The 26,149-nt window shown below is 36.4% G+C and overlaps 4 protein-coding genes and 1 long non-coding RNA gene across 5 annotated transcripts; 2 read left to right on the top strand and 3 right to left on the bottom strand.

Annotated features, from left to right (window-relative positions):
- Positions 1–1,243: 1,243 nt before the first annotated feature.
- LOC108172747 (protein DECREASED SIZE EXCLUSION LIMIT 1-like) lies at positions 1,244–3,558 on the top strand. The gene is made up of 5 exons (XM_029094284.2): positions 1,244–1,271; positions 2,823–2,977; positions 3,076–3,138; positions 3,242–3,301; positions 3,413–3,558. Exons 2-5 carry the CDS (start codon positions 2,868–2,870, stop codon positions 3,450–3,452), a joined length of 273 nt encoding a protein of 90 aa, XP_028950117.1. The 5' UTR covers positions 1,244–1,271; positions 2,823–2,867; the 3' UTR covers positions 3,453–3,558.
- Positions 3,559–3,667: 109 nt separating this feature from the next.
- LOC114821573 (uncharacterized) lies at positions 3,668–4,279 on the top strand. The gene is made up of 3 exons (XR_003769087.2): positions 3,668–3,808; positions 3,998–4,057; positions 4,142–4,279. It is a non-coding gene; the product is annotated as an uncharacterized lncRNA (long non-coding RNA).
- Positions 4,280–5,694: 1,415 nt separating this feature from the next.
- Positions 5,695–8,259, bottom strand: LOC139192396 (protein DECREASED SIZE EXCLUSION LIMIT 1-like). The gene is made up of 5 exons (XM_070814468.1): positions 8,232–8,259; positions 6,526–6,680; positions 6,365–6,427; positions 6,202–6,261; positions 5,695–6,090 (listed from the first exon to the last, which is right to left on the bottom strand). The coding sequence occupies exons 2-5, from the start codon at positions 6,633–6,635 to the stop codon at positions 6,051–6,053; spliced, it is 273 nt and encodes a 90-aa protein (XP_070670569.1). The 5' UTR covers positions 6,636–6,680; positions 8,232–8,259; the 3' UTR covers positions 5,695–6,050.
- Positions 8,260–20,640: 12,381 nt separating this feature from the next.
- On the bottom strand, positions 20,641–23,566 carry LOC103430393 (SH3 domain-containing protein 2-like). Its single transcript, XM_029094280.2, has 10 exons — positions 23,304–23,566; positions 22,674–22,796; positions 22,512–22,581; positions 22,265–22,416; positions 22,027–22,128; positions 21,559–21,759; positions 21,383–21,445; positions 21,109–21,261; positions 20,946–21,020; positions 20,641–20,859 (listed from the first exon to the last, which is right to left on the bottom strand). The coding sequence occupies exons 1-10, from the start codon at positions 23,349–23,351 to the stop codon at positions 20,743–20,745; spliced, it is 1,104 nt and encodes a 367-aa protein (XP_028950113.1). The 5' UTR covers positions 23,352–23,566; the 3' UTR covers positions 20,641–20,742.
- A 941-nt stretch (positions 23,567–24,507) lies between these two features.
- Positions 24,508–25,627, bottom strand: LOC139192091 (uncharacterized). Its single transcript, XM_070813384.1, has one exon. The coding sequence runs from the start codon at positions 25,554–25,556 to the stop codon at positions 24,828–24,830; it is 729 nt and encodes a 242-aa protein (XP_070669485.1). The 5' UTR covers positions 25,557–25,627; the 3' UTR covers positions 24,508–24,827.
- Between the last annotated feature and the right edge of the window lie 522 nt (positions 25,628–26,149).

Here is a 26,149-nt window from a genome sequence, read left to right as displayed (position 1 = left end):
TTAGGCTTCCAAATAGGTATAATCTTGTTCTGCACTTTCCTATCTTCATTTTGATATATTATGGGTCGAATTTGGTTAAGAAACGATTGAGTTACAAAGCTTTGAAAATTACCCAAACTTCCGGCCAAGAGTTTCGAGATACTTAACGGAGTTTTTAACGGAATGACCAAAATAATGGATGGTGGACAATCTCAGATACCATTTCTATTGATTTTCAATCTCAGGGACTAAAGTGATATGTTATGTAAATTTTAGGCACCATTTTGGCTACAAAAATCAACTACATATTAATAGAACATTTTTTTATCAATCAGAAGAGGGTGAAAATACAATTTAGTCTTCTATCTCAACAAAAAAGTTAAGGACAATAACTTAACTTTACAAAATAAAATTTTGCAGTTTTTTCTTTAAGCCTCATTTACAGATGATTTTAACAACACAAAAATAAAATATTTATAAAATATGTTGCAGTCCTATTTAGAATAGGAATATGATTGTGTAAATCCTAGTAGATATATGAATGTATCTTATATTCCTATTAGGAGTTGATTACCTATTAAATGTTGTAACCTAAATAGAAAGGTTTTTACCTATCCTGCTACTATAAATAAAGGCACAATGGGGTGAATCAAACACACCTCACAATTATACATCTATCTCTTCTTCTTTCTATGCCGCACCCTCTCACTCTATATGGTCTACATAATTGTTTAGTAAATTATGCCTACAACACGTTATCATCACGTTCTTGACACTGCGATAAAGATAATTTATTATTCACTAAGGGGAGTATTACGTTTTAATCATTATTTTTTATGATTAATTTATTATTTTATTGATATACATGCTATTGATTCAATTTAATTTTTTGTGTTGAACATGATACAACGCATTAGAGATGCAATTCCGGCTCTCCGAGAATGATCTTCTACAAAATTCAAAGATTTTTGTTGTTTTCTGCCAATCAGGTACGCTTAAAATAAAGTAAGATATTTGAAACGACCATGAATCATGAAAATATTCACCATGATGCATGAACCCCCTATATTTATAATTTTCATTCGGCTATATATATTGTATATGTTTCATATATTGGGGTTTGGATGCGAGTTGTGGAACGGGACGGCCCATCTTCTAATAATAGTAAAAAAGGCCACAAACGGCAAGCTTTGATTTGTCGTTCATACTTCATAGAAATCCAACTTCTGGAACTAGTCTTCTTCCTTCGGTAGAACAGAGCACGGCTAGCCCTGCCCAACCCAAGTTTACAGGTATGCTTATATATTGGAATAATTTCAAATTTATGACCGTGTTTAATTTGGTCTGAAAATTCAAATGAATTGATGTTTGAAAATTCATGGTCATTGATAGGATTTTTACTACTTATGTGAATGCAATAAAAACCTCCTATTTTACTTGCAAGAATCACAAGGTTATTGTAGTATAAACGGATCTCGCAAGATCATTCTCCACATGGATTATTAAGTAATTCGAAACAAATCAGATTCCAATTAATGATTGTAAAGTAGAAATTTAGATGATTGATTTTATAACCTACTTAAATTAAAAACGAATTTAACTATTAATGATAAGACAATCTGCAATATTAAAGCTAGAGAGAAAAGAAAACAGTTTTGAGAGAAATCAAATTAAGAAAGCACTAGGGTTCCACCATCACCTAGCAATCCTATGAATTTTTACCAATTACTTATGATCTACACATGCCACTTTGAAGGTTAGATTTTCCTAATTCATATTCTACTTGGAACCTCCAACATAGAACGTATATCTAACATGCAACCCGTCCGGACGTTCGGATCAAATCTAAACATGAAAGACTCATTATGCTTTATGAAAATCCTTTGAAAAACCATGCAATCTTTAAGACGTGATATTCATCCTAAGATAAATTACAATTATTAATCACAAGAAGCCAGCGTCAATTTCAGGGAACCTTCCGACCAAAATTGCATCAAATTACTTTTCTAAAGATCCTAATGGTGATCAGGCATTAAGACAATTAGATAGTTTTTATCCCGGTGATTAACAATTCAAAATATGCATGCAATCAATCATAAGCAATTAAATAAAAATCACATATTCATGCTAAGGCTCAAGGCTTCGCCCTAGCAATAGAAATTAGTTCCGCATATTCATAATTGAAATCGTAGAAAATATATTCAAGAAAAGGATTGAAAGCACCTTCAAGCAAAAAGTCTTCAAAACCCTAACAATTCTCTCTGTCTCCCAAAATTGCATAAAGGAAAGCGTGATCTAAAACTGTAGACGGCTAAGCAATATATTTGCTAAGCCACCACCAAAACCCTAGAAAACATAACCCTAAATTAAATGATAAAAATTCGTCTAAAATCTGAACAGCCACGTTTTGGCCCATAAGCTGCTCCAAAACTGGCCCAATAAAGCTGGATTTAATGTTTGGAATATTCTGAACACTTTTCCAGAAGGCCTCGAACCCATCCGATGTCATCTTGGGCTCCAAAAACGCAATTTAAGCCCAAAAACGTCACTTTCCAGCACTGCGCATTGCTTCTTTATTTCATCGCCAGAAAATCACCGCTTGGTGGAAAAATCCCAAATTTTGATACGATCAAGCTAAGTGACTCACGAACGTCCTCCAACTGGAATTACTCCAAAATTCGTCCATTTGGTCCTGTTTTGCTCCAGAGGAAGTCGAAAGTCCTATATTAAAAATACAATTCGAAGTATCAAAATTCTTCCAAAATATTAACCAAAATATACTAAGATTAGGGTAAAATATATAATATAAAATCTACTCATCAGTCATCGTTTTCACTCCTCAGCAGTCAGCTTCTCCACCGAGCGCCGGATTTGGGAAAGCAGTTCCGATGAGCAGCAAGCAGAGACGGCCGCCGGACCCAGTGGCGGTTCCGAGGTGCCACCGCGGCTCCGTCATGGACCTCTCTTTTCATCCTTCCCAACCACTCCTGTTCACCGGGTACGATTCAGTACACTTATGCAACCTACCCTTTTGTTATCATTTCTCAAAAATTAAAAAATTGGTGCTTTTTTTTTGTTTTTTTTTTTTTGTTCTAGTTCATCAGATGGCGAGCTGAGGATCTGGGATACTTACCAGCATCGGACTGTATCATCAGCTGGGTAATTTAAATACCAATTTTCCATTTTATTTTTATGATTATGAAGTTCATACCTTTTTTTTGTTTTTGGAATGAAAAGTAAAAATTTATTTGCAACTTTTCAGGGTGCATAATGCAGCACATGGTATTGCTTCTGTTGCTTGTACTGCCAACAGAGTTATCAGGTGATTTTCTTTTCATTTTTTCTACTTTTATTTGTTTATTGGCTACACAAACGCACACACACACACATCCTGTATTAGTAGTAGAATTGAAATTTGAAAATGTTGGTGTAGCCAGGGCAGGGATGGGACGGTTAAATGTTGGGGATATTGAAGGTGGAGGTCTGCTCAGGTTCTTAGCTAATTCCCATAATTGTAGCCTATAGTTATTCGGTTTCCATTGTACACTGCTTCATTTGTTATTTTTGATCATGGCATGCGCCTCATTATTTTTGAACCTTGATATCGCCTTGGTAGGACTCCGTCTGTTACAATCAAGACAAACTCTTACCACTTTTTGTAAACTTTCCTAGGTGAAGATGCCTCAATCTTGTTCTACACTAGTGGACGGGGTTAAGTGTCATGATGGAGAGGACAGAAGGGTTAGGGGGACCACTGATGAAGATACTCTAGATGACAGTAGAGACAACGTTGAAGGGAGTCTGCCTGAGCATCCCAGCGCCTTTGAAGGTTTATTTAAATTTGAAACTGATATTCCGGTCAGGAGTGTTTTCTGTGCACTTTAGCTACGTTCTCGCAGGAGATGAAGGCTTAGACTTTAGATATATCTATTAGTACTGTATTTTCAATTTGTTTTCTTTTTTATTGCTCTGTGATGGTTCAGAAACAAGAATGTTGATAGACAGTTTTTGAAAACAGAAAATACTGAAGATGAATTTATCTAAATATGTTGCTGTAGCAGGGGAGCAGACTTCTGAGGTTTGTATCTAACCTTGAGTATGTCTAGTTTGATTTTCATTTTTGAAGCCCCGATTACTCACTACCTTCATGTGGTTTGCAAAGGTTGAGATTTGGGATCTTAATACTGCAGAAAGGTTTGCACGGCTTCCTCAAAGCTGCTTTGGTGGTTCCCCGGGTATTTCTTCCAAGGAGAGAGGTCCCATTCTAATTCATTCAACATTTTGCTTACTAGTTTCCGGGTTTGATTGTGTTTCAGTTTATACCAGATCGAAATAGCTATCAAACCAGACAAGATATTACTAGAAAGTTATAAACACGCATAAATGTTGCAGCCAAGAATCAAATATGAGCCAAAAAGCAAATGAAAATCATCTCAAGCTCCAATGTGTCAAAAATACTGATGTCGGTAAATTTCATATGACGAAGAAAAACGCACCGCTCCTACATGATGCCTAACTTGTGAAGAAGATCCTGCTGTTTCCTTTAGCCCCTTCCAGGATTGGTCATCCACTCCTAAAAATCCGAAATTCCAACCAAGGAATCATGAAGCTGGACGTGGACTCGCAGTAATGTTGAGGAATGTAAGGAATCATGAAGCTGGACGTGGACTCGCAGTAATGTTGACGTGGATTCTTACATTCCTCAACATTACTGCGAGTCCACGTCCAGCTTCACAAGTTAGGCATCATGTAGCCCCTTCCAGGATTGGTCATCCACTCCTAAAAATCCGAAATTCCAACCAAGGAATCATGAAGCTGGACGTGGACTCGCAGTAATGTTGAGGAATGTAAGGAATCATGAAGCTGGACGTGGACTCGCAGTAATGTTGACGTGGATTCTTACATTCCTCAACATTACTGCGAGTCCACGTCCAGCTTCATGATTCCTTGGTTGGAATTTCGGATTTTTAGGAGTGGATGACCAATCCTGGAAGGGGCTAAAGGAAACAGCAGGATCTTCTTCACAAGTTAGGCATCATGTAGGAGCGGTGCGTTTTTCTTCGTCATATGAAATTTACCGACATCAGTATTTTTGACACATTGGAGCTTGAGATGATTTTCATTTGCTTTTTGGCTCATATTTGATTCTTGGCTGCAACATTTATGCGTGTTTATAACTTTCTAGTAATATCTTGTCTGGTTTGATAGCTATTTCGATCTGGTATAAACTGAAACACAATCAAACCCGGAAACTAGTAAGCAAAATGTTGAATGAATTAGAATGGGACCTCTCTCCTTGGAAGAAATACCCGGGGAACCACCAAAGCAGCTTTGAGGAAGCCGTGCAAACCTTTCTGCAGTATTAAGATCCCAAATCTCAACCTTTGCAAACCACATGAAGGTAGTGAGTAATCGGGGCTTCAAAAATGAAAATCAAACTAGACATACTCAAGGTTAGATACAAACCTCAGAAGTCTGCTCCCCTGCTACAGCAACATATTTAGATAAATTCATCTTCAGTATTTTCTGTTTTCAAAAACTGTCTATCAACATTCTTGTTTCTGAACCATCACAGAGCAATAAAAAAGAAAACAAATTGAAAATACAGTACTAATAGATATATCTAAAGTCTAAGCCTTCATCTCCTGCGAGAACGTAGCTAAAGTGCACAGAAAACACTCCTGACCGGAATATCAGTTTCAAATTTAAATAAACCTTCAAAGGCGCTGGGATGCTCAGGCAGACTCCCTTCAACGTTGTCTCTACTGTCATCTAGAGTATCTTCATCAGTGGTCCCCCTAACCCTTCTGTCCTCTCCATCATGACACTTAACCCCGTCCACTAGTGTAGAACAAGATTGAGGCATCTTCACCTAGGAAAGTTTACAAAAAGTGGTAAGAGTTTGTCTTGATTGTAACAGACGGAGTCCTACCAAGGCGATATCAAGGTTCAAAAATAATGAGGCGCATGCCATGATCAAAAATAACAAATGAAGCAGTGTACAATGGAAACCGAATAACTATAGGCTACAATTATGGGAATTAGCTAAGAACCTGAGCAGACCTCCACCTTCAATATCCCCAACATTTAACCGTCCCATCCCTGCCCTGGCTACACCAACATTTTCAAATTTCAATTCTACTACTAATACAGGATGTGTGTGTGTGCGCGTTTGTGTAGCCAATAAACAAATAAAAGTAGAAAAAATGAAAAGAAAATCACCTGATAACTCTGTTGGCAGTACAAGCAACAGAAGCAATACCATGTGCTGCATTATGCACCCTGAAAAGTTGCAAATAAATTTTTACTTTTCATTCCAAAAACAAAAAAAAGGTATGAACTTCATAATCATAAAAATAAAATGGAAAATTGGTATTTAAATTACCCAGCTGATGATACAGTCCGATGCTGGTAAGTATCCCAGATCCTCAGCTCGCCATCTGATGAACTAGAACAAAAAAAAAAAAACAAAAAAAAAGCACCAATTTTTTAATTTTTGAGAAATGATAACAAAAGGGTAGGTTGCATAAGTGTACTGAATCGTACCCGGTGAACAGGAGTGGTTGGGAAGGATGAAAAGAGAGGTCCATGACGGAGCCGCGGTGGCACCTCGGAACCGCCACTGGGTCCGGCGGCCGTCTCTGCTTGCTGCTCATCGGAACTGCTTTCCCAAATCCGGCGCTCGGTGGAGAAGCTGACTGCTGAGGAGTGAAAACGATGACTGATGAGTAGATTTTATATTATATATTTTACCCTAATCTTAGTATATTTTGGTTAATATTTTGGAAGAATTTTGATACTTCGAATTGTATTTTTAATATAGGACTTTCGACTTCCTCTGGAGCAAAACAGGACCAAATGGACGAATTTTGGAGTAATTCCAGTTGGAGGACGTTCGTGAGTCACTTAGCTTGATCGTATCAAAATTTGGGATTTTTCCACCAAGCGGTGATTTTCTGGCGATGAAATAAAGAAGCAATGCGCAGTGCTGGAAAATGACGTTTTTGGGCTTAAATTGCGTTTTTGGAGCCCAAGATGACATCGGATGGGTTCGAGGCCTTCTGGAAAAGTGTTCAGAATATTCCAAACATTAAATCCAGCTTTATTGGGCCAGTTTTGGAGCAGCTTATGGGCCAAAACGTGGCTGTTCAGATTTTAGACGAATTTTTATCAATTAATTTAGGGTTATGTTTTCTAGGGTTTTGGTGGTGGCTTAGCAAATATATTGCTTAGCCGTCTACAGTTTTAGATCACGCTTTCCTTTATGCAATTTTGGGAGACAGAGAGAATTGTTAGGGTTTTGAAGACTTTTTGCTTGAAGGTGCTTTCAATCCTTTTCTTGAATATATTTTCTACGATTTCAATTATGAATATGCGGAACTAATTTCTATTGCTAGGGCGAAGCCTTGAGCCTTAGCATGAATATGTGATTTTTATTTAATTGCTTATGATTGATTGCATGCATATTTTGAATTGTTAATCACCGGGATAAAAACTATCTAATTGTCTTAATGCCTGATCACCATTAGGATCTTTAGAAAAGTAATTTGATGCAATTTTGGTCGGAAGGTTCCCTGAAATTGACGATGGCTTCTTGTGATTAATAATTGTAATTTATCTTAGGATGAATATCACGTCTTAAAGATTGCATGGTTTTTCAAAGGATTTTCATAAAGCATAATGAGTCTTTCATGTTTAGATTTGATCCGAACGTCCGGACGGGTTGCATGTTAGATATACGTTCTATGTTGGAGGTTCCAAGTAGAATATGAATTAGGAAAATCTAACCTTCAAAGTGGCATGTGTAGATCATAAGTAATTGGTAAAAATTCATAGGATTGCTAGGTGATGGTGGAACCCTAGTGCTTTCTTAATTTGATTTCTCTCAAAACTGTTTTCTTTTCTCTCTAGCTTTAATATTGCAGATTGTCTTATCATTAATAGTTAAATTCGTTTTTAATTTAAGTAGGTTATAAAATCAATCATCTAAATTTCTACTTTACAATCATTAATTGGAATCTGATTTGTTTCGAATTACTTAATAATCCATGTGGAGAATGACCTTGCGAGATCCGTTTATACTACAATAACCTTGTGATTATTGCAAGTAAAATAGGAGGTTTTTATTGCATTCACATAAGTAGTAAAAATCCTATCAATGACCATGAATTTTCAAACATCAATTCATTTGAATTTTCAGACCAAATTAAACACGGTCATAAATTTGAAATTATTCCAATATATAAGCATACCTGTAAACTTGGGTTGGGCAGGGCTAGCCGTGCTCTGTTCTACCGAAGGAAGAAGACTAGTTCCAGAAGTTGGATTTCTATGAAGTATGAACGACAAATCAAAGCTTGCCGTTTGTGGCCTTTTTTACTATTATTAGAAGATGGGCCGTCCCGTTCCACAACTCGCATCCAAACCCCAATATATGAAACATATACAATATATATAGCCGAATGAAAATTATAAATATAGGGGGTTCATGCATCATGGTGAATATTTTCATGATTCATGGTCGTTTCAAATATCTTACTTTATTTTAAGCGTACCTGATTGGCAGAAAACAACAAAAATCTTTGAATTTTGTAGAAGATCATTCTCGGAGAGCCGGAATTGCATCTCTAATGCGTTGTATCATGTTCAACACAAAAAATTAAATTGAATCAATAGCATGTATATCAATAAAATAATAAATTAATCATAAAAAATAATGATTAAAACGTAATACTCCCCTTAGTGAATAATAAATTATCTTTATCGCAGTGTCAAGAACGTGATGATAACGTGTTGTAGGCATAATTTACTAAACAATTATGTAGACCATATAGAGTGAGAGGGTGCGGCATAGAAAGAAGAAGAGATAGATGTATAATTGTGAGGTGTGTTTGATTCACCCCATTGTGCCTTTATTTATAGTAGCAGGATAGGTAAAAACCTTTCTATTTAGGTTACAACATTTAATAGGTAATCAACTCCTAATAGGAATATAAGATACATTCATATATCTACTAGGATTTACACAATCATATTCCTATTCTAAATAGGACTGCAACATATTTTATAAATATTTTATTTTTGTGTTGTTAAAATCATCTGTAAATGAGGCTTAAAGAAAAAACTGCAAAATTTTATTTTGTAAAGTTAAGTTATTGTCCTTAACTTTTTTGTTGAGATAGAAGACTAAATTGTATTTTCACCCTCTTCTGATTGATAAAAAAATGTTCTATTAATATGTAGTTGATTTTTGTAGCCAAAATGGTGCCTAAAATTTACATAACATATCACTTTAGTCCCTGAGATTGAAAATCAATAGAAATGGTATCTGAGATTGTCCACCATCCATTATTTTGGTCATTCCGTTAAAAACTCCGTTAAGTATCTCGAAACTCTTGGCCGGAAGTTTGGGTAATTTTCAAAGCTTTGTAACTCAATCGTTTCTTAACCAAATTCGACCCATAATATATCAAAATGAAGATAGGAAAGTGCAGAACAAGATTATACCTATTTGGAAGCCTAATGGTTGACAGAGATGACCACAAAATAGTCTGAAAGGTGACTGGTTTGAGGGAAAATTGGAAAACTCGCCAGAAACTGGGTAAACTTTAGACGTTCATAACTTCTTCAATACTTAACGAAATCGAATGATTCAAAAAATGAAAATCATACTTCTTAATGATACGAAGAGAATGATACCTTTCTTGATGACTAATTCACCGTGTTTTGATCGGAAAATGATTAAAAAGTGGCTAACTCGAGACTAAGAAAGCCAATTTCGAGCCGTTTTCCGACCAAATACGGCGAGTTAGCCGTCGAGAAAGGTACCATTCTCTTTGTCTCGTTAAGAAGTATGATTTTAATTTCTGAATCACTCGATTTTGTTGAGTATTGAATAAGTTATAAACGTTTAAAGTTTACCTAGTTTTCCAGTTTTCCTGCGGACCAGTCACCTTTTAGGCCATTTTCCGGCCATCTCCATCAACCATTGCGCTTCAAAATAGGTATAATCTTGTTCTACACTTTCCTATCTTCATTTTGATATATTATGGGTCGAATTTGGTTAAGAAACAATTAAGTTACGAAACTTTGAAAATTGCCTAAACTTTCTGCCAAGAGCTCCGGAATACTTAACAGAGTTTTTAACGAAATGACCAAAATAATGGATGATGGACAATCACATGGACAATTTCTATTGATTTTCAATCTTAGGATCAAATTAATGTGTTATGCAAATTTCAAAGACAATTTTGGCTAAAAAATAGTTTAAATGTAGCCATAGGAATACCATCCAAAGGATCCAGATCCTCTCCGGATCTCTCTCCGGACGCTTCATCTTCACCGTTGGTTGAGATCGTGCGGCCAGAAAATTTTTAATCTTCCCTCCTCCCAAAATTTTTACCCCTTTGACGCCCTCCTCTGCCTGACTCTCTCTCTCTCTCTGTGCCCCTCGCTTCATCCTGTCTCTCTGGAACTCCCTCTCTCCGAGACCCTTGCCTTTCTTCAATCATCGTGGTCGATCTCATCCAAAAGCAATATGGCTTTTGGTGACAAAGTATGAACGGTGGAATTGTTTTGTTCACCAAAAAAAAAAAAAAAAGTATGAACGGTGGATGGCATAAACCCGATCGATGTTGCAGCCGGAGCCCCATCTTCCGGTCACACCCATCATCGCCGACATCCTCTCTCTCGACCCATTTTCTTCACAGCGGCGAAGACACCAAGCAGGTGAGTTAGTTTCCTATTCTAATTTGAATTTTATCGGATTTTTATTTCCTACCCGAAAATGATTTCCTTTTTCGATTAGGTTTCGGATTCGCTGTGTATATAAGTAGGAGATATTCAGTGTTGGATTGCATATTAGAATTTTAGAATTTTTAATTGCAGTTGGTTGTCCGATTCCTGCGGCCATGGGATCCCAGCCCCTGCCTTCTGCTTCTGATGAGCAGTTGGCATCAAAACTCCTCCTCATCAATGATCTGCCTGATGGCGTATTGGTTGAAATCCTTTGCCGACTTCCTTACAAATACGCTCGTCGAAATAAGCGTGTGTGCAAGCGGTGGTTGGCTCTCATCTCTAATTCTTATTTTGCTGCCCGCATTTTATGCATGCAAATTGATAGGAACAAACCCATTACGCTGCTGCGTACTCTCTTGTTCTCGAACACTACCGCCAAACCTTCCCCCGCCGGATTCACCTTTCGTCATATCATCTTCGATGCTCTGCTTTGGAAAACAAGCATTGCAGCTCTTCACCTCATCCCGCGGTTTAAAGGCACAAAAGAAAAGCTAGTGGTGGCCATGTATAATGACTTAGTTTTGTGCTGCCTGACCAAGGATGATCCACATAAATACTACATATGCAATCCAAACGCCCGGCAATGTGTTGCCCTTCCTCCCGCCCCCCCCACACCACAAGATCGCACAAGTGGGATTCATCTGCGATCCCTACTATGCCAGCCAAGAACAAGATAATGGTGGCAGTACTGGTACTAGTATAACCACCAATGATGAGTATCGGTGCAGGGTTGTGCGAATTATTCAACTTGGAAACTATTTATCTCAATTTAAGGTGGACATCTTCTCTTCAGAAACTGGTGAATGGAGAGAATCAGTTGTATCATGTCCACAACAAGGTATTAGTTTTGATTTCACCTTCAACCGTCCAGGCATTGCTTACAATGGAAAGTTGTATTGGCCGAGTTATGGTGGCGTTATCGGGTTTGATCCGTTTGCACCGCACAACGGTAACTATGGGTGTCGGTTCATTGAGTTTGATGAGCCTTTGGACTATACAAAAACGGTTGCGTGTCTAGGGATTTGCCGAGGGCGCCTGCGGATGTGCCAATTACAGACGTGGATGCCACCAGAAACACTTTCTAATCCCTATAATGATGGTCGCCCTCTCATTGTATGTGTCTCGGAGTTGAAAGAAGATGAGGCAGCCGGAGGAGGAAGAGTCAAATGGTGTTTGATACACAAGGCTTCCTTGGACGAATTGGATGTGGGGAAGCATGATTTCCTCAACGATTGTATAAGATTGCGCTACAAGATTCGGGTGCTAGCAGTGGACCCGAATGATGGGGATATTTTATACTTGGAGATGGGTGGACACATAATCAAATGCAACATTCAAGCAAGAACTTTAGAGAAACCTAGAGGTCAAAGGTATGGTCGTAACACTTTTGATTTTTGGCCTTGGAGAGACGTCTGGACATATGTGATTCCATGTTGGCCAACGCCATTGCCTAGAGTTGGACTGCCGCCGCTGTCCAGAAAAAGAAAAAGAGAAGAAAAACAGGCTGCCATAGTCTCCTAGCTAATTTATTTTGATTACTACAGTGACTTATTTTCTGAATTTTTCGGTCACATCATGATGTATTAAACTAAACCGTTTTTGTTAAAACATGTTTTGGCCATTCTACATTTCCTTCTCCGATGAGGCGGCTAAGAATGTTGTATGACGAAAATACATTAATCACAATTTAATGGACAAAGAGGTGTATCCGTAGGGATAGGGTGAACACTAATATTATGCTTCTTTCATCATCTTGTAAGGTAAGAGTTATTTTCCGAGAAATGCTACAAGGTTGTAGAGAAAATTGTTCATAAGTGGAAAGTGGAAAACCCGGGTCAACATTCTAATCATAAGTTTTCGATCCTACTATGAATAAAGACTTGTATAACATTAGTACACCGCAATTGTAATGTTTAAATAACATAATGTCATGTGTAAATTTATCTCTACAAAATAATGGATGAATAGCACGAACGTTGTATTAACAGTGTACTGTATTACGGAAGCTGCTCTAGTGTATTTGGTTTATGACCCTCATTTCACTTAATTCCATTACTAAAATATCAATGCTTTACTGAGTTTTGTATCTATGATATATCAAGCTAATTTTCAAACAAACAGAGCAGAAAGCTCTGTTTCTTTTTCTTTTGTTTCTATTTGTGTTGTGTGAGAGAAATGACTCAGTGGTGTATGCAAAGTACCAATAACTGCAAAGCACTGCAGCAAACACCAACTCCAATGGGGCCACGACAATGAGATGGCGTGTTCTTTGGCGCTAGTGAATCAAAATGAAGACTAGTCCAACAACTGCAACTTTCAATCCTCCTTCCAAATCTCCACAATCGCCTCATACTTGATAGCATCGTCCTCGTTCGCTGTTAAGGGGTGAGATTGAAAAATTGAAAACCGAAAAAAATTGAATTGACTAACGAATCAAAGTTTGAAAAAAACCGTATAAAAATTATTGGTTCGGTTTTGATTTTGTTGATTAAAAAACCAAACCGAATTAAATGAAATATATATTAATTTTATTTATTTATGTTTGTTATTTATTATCTAATCCAAACTTCAAACCAATCATTAACCCAATTTAGGCTCAAATATGTTGAAAGTCAAACTTTAAGTCCAAATATGTTAAAAAGTCTTATTACCTAGAAACCCTAGCATGTCCTCTATATTGTATTTGTTTTATCCTCCTTTTTTTCTCCCCAGCCTCATCTTCTTTCTCTCCCTCTTCTTTTCTTGTATCATTCTCTCCCATTTCTCTCTCTTTTTCTTCTCCAATCTTCCTCTCTCTCCTTTATTTCCCTTTTTTTTTCCCTTCCCTGCCGCATATTCTTTTCTCTCTTCTTTCCCTTTCTCTGTAACTCTGCCTCTTTCTTCTCACTCATCTTCTCTGTCACATCGCCCAATGGAAACTAAAGCTTAAGGAGTTGGAGGACTTAGAGGAGTCCAAGGACTCGGAGGAGTCAGAATTTAGGCGATCAATTGTTCCACTAGATTTGCTATTTCTTGGTGAGTGTAATGTCTCTGCAAACTTCTCGTGAAGACATCTCTTTACAGAGGCAAGATTCATAGAGGAGTGTATTGTTGAAACTACCTCATTCACAACACAAGGTGTATCCAAATAATTTATTTAAGGAGACGGAGGTTGGGGCTTACCCTCGAGAAGAAGAGCAAACTAAAGCTTGAGGAACTGGAGGACTCAGAGGTGTCAAAGGACTCGAAGGAGTCGGATCTTAGGTGATCATTGTGCTCTGGGGAGGTAACTTTCAGAATGATCGTCTAACTCTGAATCCTCTGAGTCCTCCGGTTCCTCAAGCTTCAGTTTGCTATGCTTCATAAGGTAAGCCCCAACCTCCGTCTCTTGAAAAAAATTCTATGTATACATCTATTGTTGTTATCCCATTGTGAGACACAGTGTACTCCTCCACCCCCTTAGAAACAATAATATCTTTGACTTTCAACGATCGGAGAAAAAACTCTCAATGCTAAGAGAATCGCTCTCTGATCCTCTGCATCTTAGTTTACTTGAAGCGTTTTTTGGTACATTATGTCTCTATTTCGATCTTTGGGTTCTTATCCGCTTGGATCGTATAAGAACCCAAAGATCGAAAAGAGAGATGGAATCAACCGAAAGCGCTTCAAGTAAACTAAGACGCAGAGGATTAGAGGATCAGAGGGCGATTCTCCGATCGTTGAGAGATTTTTCTCCGATTCGTTAAGAGTCTCACAATGGGCTAATAATAATGGGTGTATCCAAAGAATTAATTTTTTTCAGGAGACGGAGGTTGGGGCTTGCGAAACTAAAGCTTGAGGAGCCCGAGGACTTAGAGGACTCGGAGGACTCGAAAGATTCGGAGGTTAGGCGATCATTCTGAAAGTTAGCTCCTCACAGCAGAATGATCGCCTAAGCTCCGACTCCTCTGAATCCTTGGACTCCTCTGAGTCCTCCAACTCCTCAAGCTTTAGTTTGCTCGTTTTTCTCGAGTGTAAGCCCCAACCTCCGTCTCCTTAAACAAATTATTTGGATACACCTTGCGTTGTGGAAGAGGTAGTTTCAACAATACACTTTTCTGTGAATCTTGCCTCTGTAGAGATATGTCTTCACGGGAATTTGTAGAGACATTGCACTCACCAAGAAATAGCAAATCTAGTCGAACAATTAAACTAAACAAATCAAATTTCACAATCAAGCGCATTAAGAAATAGCAAACCTAGTCGAACAAATGAAATTCATAATAAAACACACCAAGAGATAGCAAACCTCGTCAGACAAATGAAATTTCAGAATGAAATGCACCAAGAAATAGCAAACCTAGTTGAACAATTGAATTGAACAAATCAAATTTCAGAATCAAAAGCACCAAGAAATAGCAAACCTAGTCAAGCAAATGAAATTTAGAATCAAATGCACCAAGAGATAGCAAACCTAGTTAAACAGATGAAATTTCAGAATGAAACGCACCAAGAAATAGTTAACCTACTCGAACAAATGAAATTTCAAAATGAAACGCACCAAGAATAGTAGTTGAACAATTGAACTAAACAAATTAAATTTCATAATCAAACGCACCAAGAAATAGCAAACCTATTCGAACAAATCAAATTTCAGAAACTATAATATAGATATATGATCCAGATCAAATAAGAATACAAAGACCGGAAGAGAGACGAAATCTATCGAAAAAAATTCAAGTAAACTAATGAGAGCTTATTCTCCAATCGTTGAGAGCTTATTCTATGAGAGGAAATGGGAGAGATGAGAGAGTCTTTTTTCTCAAAGATGGAATGGGAGAGATTGCCAAATTGGAGAGAGAGAGAAAAGCAATAGTGACGGTTACAACGTCGAGTATAAGAGCTCCAAGAGCCTAGCTGACTAGGCAAATTTCTTTTGTTGAAATGGATTGGAGAGAGAACGTGAGAACCAAAAGTGATGGTTACAAATGTACAACGTCGAGTATACCAGCTCCAATTGATTAGGCAAATTCATTTTGTTGCCAAAAGATTTACTCTTTTTCTTCTTAGAGAATTCTAGGGTTTGCTAGAAGGTTTTTAGTAGGCCTGGCAATTCCTGACACGACCCAATAACCCGACACGACACAACACGAAATTAACAGGTGTTCGGGTCGACACAATAACGAATTGGGTCATTATCGGGTAACCCAATAAGCACCTGTTAAGATAACGGGTTGGTTCGGATACACGTAGGTAATACGATACACAATAAGCAAAATATTAATTTTATAATTATATAACCCTAAAAAATACTATAATAATTATATATATATATTAATTTAACAATTTTATACCCCTAAAAATTATAAAAATTATATATATATATTAAATTAAATTTTAAAAATTGGTGATCATTTGATCGGCTTAAATATACATACCATTCAATTTCTTAAGTGTTATACGTACATAATAAATAAATTTAAATCTACTTAATAAATATATATATACCATTGAACTTGATGGGATACGAATTCTACAAAACTAATTTCAACAATCCAACCGTCAAACTTGTTTGTATATGCTTCGAGATCGCATCAGCAAAAAATCGCAAAAAACAAACATTCAGAGATCAAGTAACGGGATAAAACTTTTCGACGATTATAAAACGAAAAATCACGATTTAACGGTTATTTTAACTCCGATTTTGATTATTTTTTATAGCTACACTCCTCGATCCTATATGAATACAATGAATGAATTTGATCTTCAATTTAAAATATTTACACTAATGGATACCACACAATCTTATGTTATACTTGATGAAAGTATAAATAAACTCTAAGTGTTAGTGAATCTATCGTTTTGATGGGATACGCATCCTACAAAACTAATTTTAACAATCCAACTGTCAAACTTATTTGTATATGCTTCGAGATCGCATACACCAAAAATCGCAAAAAACAAACATTCAGAGATCAATGAACGAGACAAAACTTTTCGACGGTTATAAACAAAAAATCACGATTTAGTTTGCTCGTTTTTCTCGAGTGTAAGCCCCAACCTCCGTCTCCTTAAACAAATTATTTGGATACACCTTGCGTTGTGGAAGAGGTAGTTTCAACAATACACTTTTCTGTGAATCTTGCCTCTGTAGAGATATGTCTTCACGGGAATTTGTAGAGACATTGCACTCACCAAGAAATAGCAAATCTAGTCGAACAATTAAACTAAACAAATCAAATTTCACAATCAAGCGCATTAAGAAATAGCAAACCTAGTCGAACAAATGAAATTCATAATAAAACACACCAAGAGATAGCAAACCTAGTCAAACAAATGAAATTTCAGAATGAAATGCACCAAGAAATAGCAAACCTAGTCGAACAATTGAACTGAACAAATCAAATTTCAGAATCAAAAGCACCAAGAAATAGCAAACCTAGTTGAGCAAATGAAATTTAGAATCAAATGCACCAAGAGATAGCAAACCTAGTCAAACAGATGAAATTTCAGAATGAAACGCACCAAGAAATAGTTAACCTACTCGAACAAATGAAATTTCAAAATGAAACGCACCAAGAATAGTAGTTGAACAATTGAACTAAACAAATTAAATTTCACAATCAAACGCACCAAGAAATAGCAAACCTATTCGAACAAATCAAATTTCAGAAACTATAATATAGATATATGATCTAGAGCAGATAAGAACACAAAGACCGGAAGAGTGACGAAATATATCGAAAAAAATTCCAGTAAACTAAGACGCAAAGGATTTGAGGGCCGTTCTCTGAGCCTTGAGAGCTTATTCTCCAATCGTTGAGAGCTTATTCTATGAGAGGAAATGGGAGAGATGAGAGAGAGTCTTTTTTCTCAAAGATGGAATGGGAGAGATTGCCAGATTGGAGAGAGAGAGATAGAGAAGCAATAGTGACAGTTACAACGTCGAGTATAAGAGCTCTAAGAGCCTAGTTGACTAGGCAAATTCCTTTTGTTGAAATGGATTGGAGAGAGAAAGTGAGAACCAAAAATGACGGTTACAAATTTACAACGTCGAGTATACCAGCTCCAATAGCCTAGTTGACTCGGCAAATTCATTTTGCTGCCAAAAGATTTACTTTCTTTCTTCTTAGAGAATTCTAGGGTTTGCTATAAGGTTTTTAGTAGGCCTGGCAATTCCTGACACGACCCAATAATCCGACACGACACGACACGACACGACACGAAATTAACAGGTGTTCGGGTCGATACAATAACGAATTGGGTCGTTATCAGGTAACCCGATAAGCACGTGTTAAGATAACGGGTTGGTTCGGATATACACGTGGGTAACACGATACAAGATAAGCAAAATATTAATTTTATAATTATATAACCCTAAAAAATACTATAATAATTATATATATTAATTTAACAATTTTATACCCCTAAAAATTATAAAAATTATATATATATTAAATTAAATTTTAAAAATTGGTGACCATTGGATCGGCTTAAATATACATACCATTCAATTTCTTAAGTGTTATACGTACAAAATAAATAAATTTAAATCTACTTAATATATATATATATATATATATATCATTGAACTTGATGGGATACAAATTCTACGAAACTAATTTCAACAATCCAACCGTCAAACTTGTTTGTATATGCTTCGAGATCGCATCAGCAAAAAATCGCAAAAAACAAACATTTAGATATCAAGTAACGGGACAAAACTTTTCGACGGTTATAAAACGAAAAATCACGATTTAACGGTTATTTTAACTCCGATTTTGATTATTTTTTTACAGCTACACTCCTTGACCCTATATGAATACAACGAATGAATTCAATCTTCAATTTAAAATATTTACACTAGAAAATATTAATAAACTCTTTTAAGTGTTAGTGAATCTATTGTTTTGATAGGATATGCATTATACGAAACTAGTTTCAACGATCCAACCGTCAAACATGTTTGTATATAGTTCGAGATCGCATACGCCAAAAATTGCAAAAAACAAACATTTAGAGATCAAGTAATGGATAAAACTTTTCGACGATTATAAAACAAAAAATCACTATTTAACGGTTATTTTAACTCCGATTTTGATTATTTTTTAGAGCTACACTCCTTGATCCTATATGAATGTAATGAATCAATTTGATCTTCAATTTAAAATATTTACACTAGTGGATACCACAAATCTTGTGTCATACTTAATGAAAATATAAATAAACTCTAAATGTTAGTGAATCTATCGTTTTGATGGGATACGCATCCTACGAAACTAATTTCAACAATCCAACCGTCAAACTTGTTTGTATATGCTTCGAAATCGTATACACCAAAAATCACAAAATACAAACATTCGGAGATTAAGTAATGGATAAAACTTTTCGACGATTTTAAACGAAAAATCACTATTTAACAGTTATTTTAACTTCGATTTTGATATTTTTTACAGCTACACTCCTTGATTTTATATGAATACAATGAATGAATTTGATTTTCAATTTAAAATAGTTACACTAGTATGTTATACTTAATGAAAGTATGAATAAACTCTAAGTATTAGTAAATTTATCGTTTTGATGAGATATGCATTCTACGAAACTAATTTCAACGATCAAACCGTCAAATTTGTTTGTATATGCTTCAAGATCGCATACACCAAAAATCGCAAAAAACAAACATTCAGAGATCAAGTAACAGGACAAAACTTTTCAATGGTTATCAATGAAAAATCACGATTTAACGGTGATTTTAACTCCGATTTTGATGATTTTTTACATCTACACTTCTTGACCCTATATGAATACAATGAATGAATTTAATCTTCAATTTAAAATATTTACACTAGTGGATACCACAAAATATTATGTTATACTTAATGAAAGTACCAATAAACTTTTAAGTGTTAGTGAATCTATTGTTTTGATGTGATACACATTCTAAGAAACTAGTTTCAGTGATCAAACCGTCAAACATGTTTGTATATACTTTGAGATCGCATACGCCAAAAATTGAAAAAAAAAAACATTCATATATCAAGTAACGAGACAAAACTTTTCGACGGTTATAAACGAAAAATCACGATTTAACGGTTATTTTAACTCCGATTTTGATGATTTTTTACAGCTACACTCCTTGATCTTATATGAATACAATGACCTAATTTGATCGTCAATTTAAAATATTTACAGAAGTGGATACCACAAAATCTTATATCATGATGATCAATGAAAATTGAGGATTTTGTAAAAGGAATAACATGCAAGCTTTGAGTTCCATTGGCAAGGTTTAAACTTTTGAGAAAGGCTTCACAACCTTGAAAACAAAAACTCTTTCATTTTGCATATCCTTGCACATTTAACATTTTGTAATAGACTAGTAGTGTATGAATGTTTGTTTATTAGGCTCTTATTTTCAAGTGTAGATGTAGTACTTAAACGACAAATGTGTTTTAATGTTTTGAAGTAATATTTATGTGGCAATGTGTGGTATGTGCAAATTTAAGAAAAAATATATATTTTTCTTAACGGGTCATAACAGGTTAAGATAACGGGTGAGACACGACACGACCCGTTAAGATAACAGGTGTTACACGAAAATGACACGAACACGACAGACACGACCCGTTTGCCAGACCTAGTTTTTAGCCAGAATAACCTTTGAGCTTCCTTGTTATATCTGTTGGATCAATTGTATTTTGAAGATGTTATTCGAGCACTTATCCAGTTACAAAAGGCCACGTTTGGTATCTTACTAAAAAAAACTTTTATTATTCTTAAAATCAATTTTCAGGAACATGACTCAAAAACGGTTTTTTAAGTTTCGATTTTTTAAACTTGAAAACGTTTTTTAAGTCTCGAAAAAAAGTCGTCGAGGTTTCTCAAGGAAAAAAAAAAAAAAAAAAGTCTCAAACATATTATTTTATATCCATGTGCTACTAGGTAAAATCTCAGAGCAGAAACACAAACACAAACACAAGCCAACTAAACAGGAAACCAAAAGATTTAAAATACTGCAGCCACCTTGCTCGCAAGCGCACGGTCCCGCATTTCGATGTAATTAAATGGAAACCACCCGGCTTTTCCCTTGCATTCACCTTCAGCCCAACCATTATTTGATACCTGCTCAAGAGCATAATCTCAATACGAGAGAAATAATCAAAACATGAAAATTAGATTGAAGTATGAAGCATGAAAGATTGCAGAACCTTCCGGACAACGACATAATCCCCAAAAGACAAGCTTAACTCCACATCAGTTACAGCTTGAAATGTGTACACAACCTGCAGTAGGCGAAAAGGAGCAATTAGTAGAAACTAAAGAGTTAAACATACGAAAACTCAGCTACAACCACATTTAGCATAAAGTTACCTCTCCTAAGAAATAGTCCCTTGTGTCTGTCAATTCATCATAGGCTTCAGAAGCAAAGCTATGTCCCAGATCCTCATATGATTGTGGCGGAGGCATAGATGTCTCTGTAGCTGGACTAGGCGATGCTTCAATTCGCTGGTTTTCTGACAACATCTGTCCCAACAAATAGTGTCAATCATCACTGCTTAAAGTCACAAGACACTAGAATAATATACAACCTAATGAATTGGAAAAATTGTCTTGCCGATAAGGAAGATTCCAGGATATTTCATACCTCGCCTTCAAGCTGGTCAAGTATCTGAAGAACGTTCTGATGATAATTGCGCTCTGCTTCAACCTTGAATGGAGACGGAAATTGACAAACTTACAGAATTAATTTTCTTTCAATCTTGTAACTAGAACAGGCCAAAGCCTCAATGCTTCAACAGGAAGGGAAAGGAAGTGCTTTACCATCACAAGAAGCCGCTGAAGAGTCAATCTTTGTTGTTGACCTTCAACAGCAGCCATTGCTGCACCAGCTTCTTTTCCCAATATTGCAACGTTAGACTGTAGCTCCTGAAGCTTGGCTTCAGCAGCTTCTAGTTTCATGATAATATCAGCATTACCTGCAGATTCCCGTACTTTGGCTTGGCGTCTGGAAACATCTATAGCCTATCTAGGTGCAAGTGTTAGTATACATAGACAAAGCTCACGGAGTTAAAAAAAAAAAAACAAGTTCCAAGTTACCAATAAAAAAAAAGCTTCTCAACTCGTTTATATTAGAAACATCTTAAGATTTTTCATAAAAATTCAATGTAGTAGAACAAGAATTGGTAAAAGCAAAAGAAGCAGCTCACCTAGAAAAATACAGGCACTATGGAAGATATAAATTCAATGTAGGAAAACATTGGTAAAAAACTGAAGAAACTGTGCACATACCTGAGCTTCAGCATCTTGCCGCATTCTAGCATATCGTTGAGCAAGATGTCGAGCATCCTCCAAGGGCGCTCCCATTACCATTGCTCTCAAAGGCTCTGCAACCTACCACTTTGTCATATGATGCATAAAAACACAGAATTGTAGTCCAGTTCTTGAACCATGGCGTGGTAATGGAAACAATTTTTTGCTGTAAATTTATTTCGAAATAATCAAATGGACACAAAAATTTGATTTAAACCTGCGTGCCAAGAGCTTTCAGTAGAAGTCCACGCTCCTTTTCCATTTGGGCACGGGCTCTTCCAAAACTCAGTGCAGCTCTCGACAATGTGTTACCACTGGTGCAAGTTTTTTCAGCACCATATTTCCTGCTATCTTCTGATAATTTGGTACCTGTTGAAATAGTATTATATAAACTAACTGATAAAACTCACACGAATTCATATCCAAACTCCCAAAAAAAGGACAACGCATATCAAGCAACGCACCTATTTCAACTTGCTTTGAACCAGCAACAACATAACCTTCCACACCACGGACGATTTCCTTTTGGTAATGCTGTCAAATAAAACAAAGTAGATTAAGATACAGGTAACAAAAGTATTGTGATGTCATAATAACTGAATGAACAGACAGAAATGAGTAGCAACCTTGGCAGCACGAGTTGATATGTACAACTTCTCGATTTTCTGATGCTGTTGGAATTCATTTTCATCTGCGGCAACATTATCCGATCCCCCAAATATGCCACCAGAAAATTGTTTGAATACAGCCTGACAGTGTTACAATAAATGAAAAGCAAGCTCGATAAACCTTCGACTAAGGCTACGCATCAATGAAGCATAAAACATTGAATTAGATGTAATTTCCACTTGAAGTTTTCAGAAAAAGTAAAAATTAAGCATTGACTTAAATCCTGATAAAATGATTAAGTAATCAGCAACACCTGGTTCAAAATTTTACAAATTCACCAACAGTACACTCCAACACATCCCCAAACAGCTCAGAAATAGTGAAATTCGATTCGATTCAATTCAATTCAACTCGATTCGATTCAATTCAATTCGTTTCGATTCAATTCAATTCAACAATTATAATCATTATTATTATACTGGAACTAAATTGATTGATAGCACACCTTTAAAATTATAAATCTGATAAGCAATCTCGCAATCTCACAATTAACGCAGCTTATGTTCATATCAAAATCCATACAGAAATACAAATTCGGAAACAGATGTAAATTCCATCAAACACGAAGAGAGAGAGATAGAGAGTACCTGCTGTTGCTTGGCGACCTGATCTCTGAGCTTCCTGATTGCCTCCATTGCAGCTCAGCTGTAGGTAGTCTCGATTTTTCAAAGTTGTGCTTCAAGACCTTAATCTAGAGGCTGATTTGTCTGTTATTTTCCGTTAATGGACCGCCACGTCGCCGCCGTCGTGGTGCGATTACCTTTCTTTCTTTAACTTTAATTAGATGCTAGCTTCTACTATTCATTTTATTCTTTTTTTGTATTAGTTTATGTACAGCTGTTCTTTGCTCTCTTTTCTTTTACTTAAAAAAATAAAATAAAAGAACGAACAATTTTATGCGGATCCATTGGGCTTGTTAGGCTCGTAGCGTTAAGAAGCCCAATCTTGTTTCAATTTGTTGAAAGCCCATTTTAACTCTGATTGCATAAACACAATGGGTAAGTCTAATTTAGGCATTGTTTGATAATCATTTTGTTTTCAATTTTCAGTTGTAAAAACTCAAGGTCAAATTTTGAAAACTCAAGAAGTAGCTTTCAGTTTTTTTTTTTTTCATTTTTTATTTTTTTAAAGTAGTTATCAAACAAGATTTTAGTTTAAAAAAAAAAACGACCTCATAATTTATGGTGAATAAGATTGGAACTTGAGTCTAAAGAGAAGAGCACGACGCTCTAACAGCCCAAAACTGCATGGCAAGTTGGGGTAAATTAACATTTGAACAAGCACATCAGTGAACAAAATCAAACCGAACAAAAAAAAAAAAGATAATGCTAGGGAGACCAAGATTTTAAACTAAATTTGTAACCCAAATTGATGTGTCACTAATAAGAAACAAATACGTCAATTGACACTTGATTTTTAATCCAATCATCTACAAGACTACAACCACATCATCTGCTTTAAAAATTTTGGTGTCCCTAGCATTACCCCAAAAAAATTGAATAGATGGAATTTGGCCTAGATTGGTTCGATTTTCAGCTTTGCCTCTTACAAACTAAATTGGACTGTTTATATATTCCTTTAATTTGTTTCCACACGTATATATCTTCTTATTAGATATTCTACACAAATCATAGAACTGGTTGCACATAAAATTTATCTCTTCAACAAATGGACCGACATTAACAATCATGTCATATGATATGCAAAATATAACTTAAATAGATAATCTCTCTAGCATTACATTTATTTGTATTGTCAAAGCTGACCATAATTTGACATAAAAAAACACAATAAATTGAACGATATTCTCTTGAGTCATTACCACGTAAAACATTGCATGCATGCATGCATGCAGAATATACATAGGGCACATAAAATTGAACAACGAAAAAAGGTTGAATGAAAAGAAAAAAAAAACAGAAAAAAGGTGAATGGAAGCGCAAACAACAGATAGAGAACAATTTAACTATAATAAATCCTTAATCCATCAGCCTTGCTTAATCATCGATCGGTCGACTAATTGGGTAATATGTGCTTCGGGATTAATGTGACTGTTAGAAATTAATGGCGCCTTAATTAATTCGGAAACATCAAACATTTGCCAGTGATGATCAAGTACGACGTCGTCGGCAGTGAGCCTTGCACATGTGTTGGCAGTCGTAGAAGCAAGGCCCTCCGCAGTGAAGAGGGCAATCCAATCTCATGCCTTTGCATTGCCCCTTCCGCATGCATTGTGCAAACTCTCCCATCACGTACTCTTCCTCGTCGAACCTCCTCTTCCGGCCGCTGTAGACATGGTTACTGTTTCTGCGGCCTCTTCCTCCTCGGCCCTTTCCTTTTCCACCACCACAACCCCATTTCCACCACCCTGCCCCTCCTCCTCCTCCGCCCCATCCCCACCCACCACCTCCTCCTTTTCCACCTCCACCTCCTCCTCCTCCTCCTCCGCCGCCGCCACCACCACCCCAACCCCATGTATATCCTCCTCCGCCTCCACCTCCACCTCCACCCCCATTACCACCTCCACCGCCGCCTCCCCCTCCTCCTCCTGCTCCTCTTCCTCCTCCTCTTCCTCCTCCTCCTCTGGACATCCAATTAGGTTGCTTCTTTTTGTTGTTGATATCAACTTCAGTTGTGTAGGAAGTAGTCACGTTCTTTACTTCTCCATTAATTCCTGCGGAAGGAATTTCAGCAACAGCTAAAAAAGAACTATTGCCTTGTTCGTGATGAGTACTATTAGCCATGCCATTTTCTAACTTACTACCGGCAGCTTCCGAACCAACAGTCGCCGTCACAATAAACAAGACGACCCATAACTTTCTCATCACTACTGCAGCCATATGCACTTGTATATTAATTTTAGAACGTTAGAATGAAAATCGATGCGCATATGCTGTGCGAAGTATGGCGATTGTCAACAGTGGTACCTTATATAGATATAGGGCTGGTTTGGTATTGTTGTGCTTTGAAAAAAAACTGCTGTGAGAATAAGCGGCTGTGAAATAAATCAGCAAAGTGTTTGGTAAATTTTTTTGTAAAAGTGCTTTTGGAAAAAAAAAAACAGTCTGATAGTGGGTCTTTTCATTAAATGAGCACTGTAGCTCCGTGTGCTTTGAAAAAAAAGCCCCAAAGCTGCAAATAGCAGCTTCAACTTTTTCCTTTGATTTCAGCTTATTCTCATAGCAACTTCCAAAATAAGCTTCTTTTTTTTTTTCAGTTTACCAAACACCTAAAATCCTCATAGCTTTTTTTCATGGATGTTTTTTTTTTTTTAAGCATCTCACTTTCAAACCATTCCATAAACTGGTTATGTAATTTAGCTTTTAAATTTAGCAATGTATTTACGGTTGTATTCTAAATTATTTTTCACATGTCTTGCTGTTGACAACTAGACCTTGTCCCCACTTGACCCTAGATCTCTAAGAAAACCCTA

Source organism: Malus domestica, chromosome 15 (assembly GCF_042453785.1).
Source record: "Malus domestica chromosome 15, GDT2T_hap1".
In the NCBI taxonomy this organism is placed as follows: domain Eukaryota; kingdom Viridiplantae; phylum Streptophyta; class Magnoliopsida; order Rosales; family Rosaceae; genus Malus; species Malus domestica.
The sequence above is the reverse complement of the archived record's forward strand: the minus strand, read 5'-3'. Positions and strand labels throughout refer to the sequence as shown.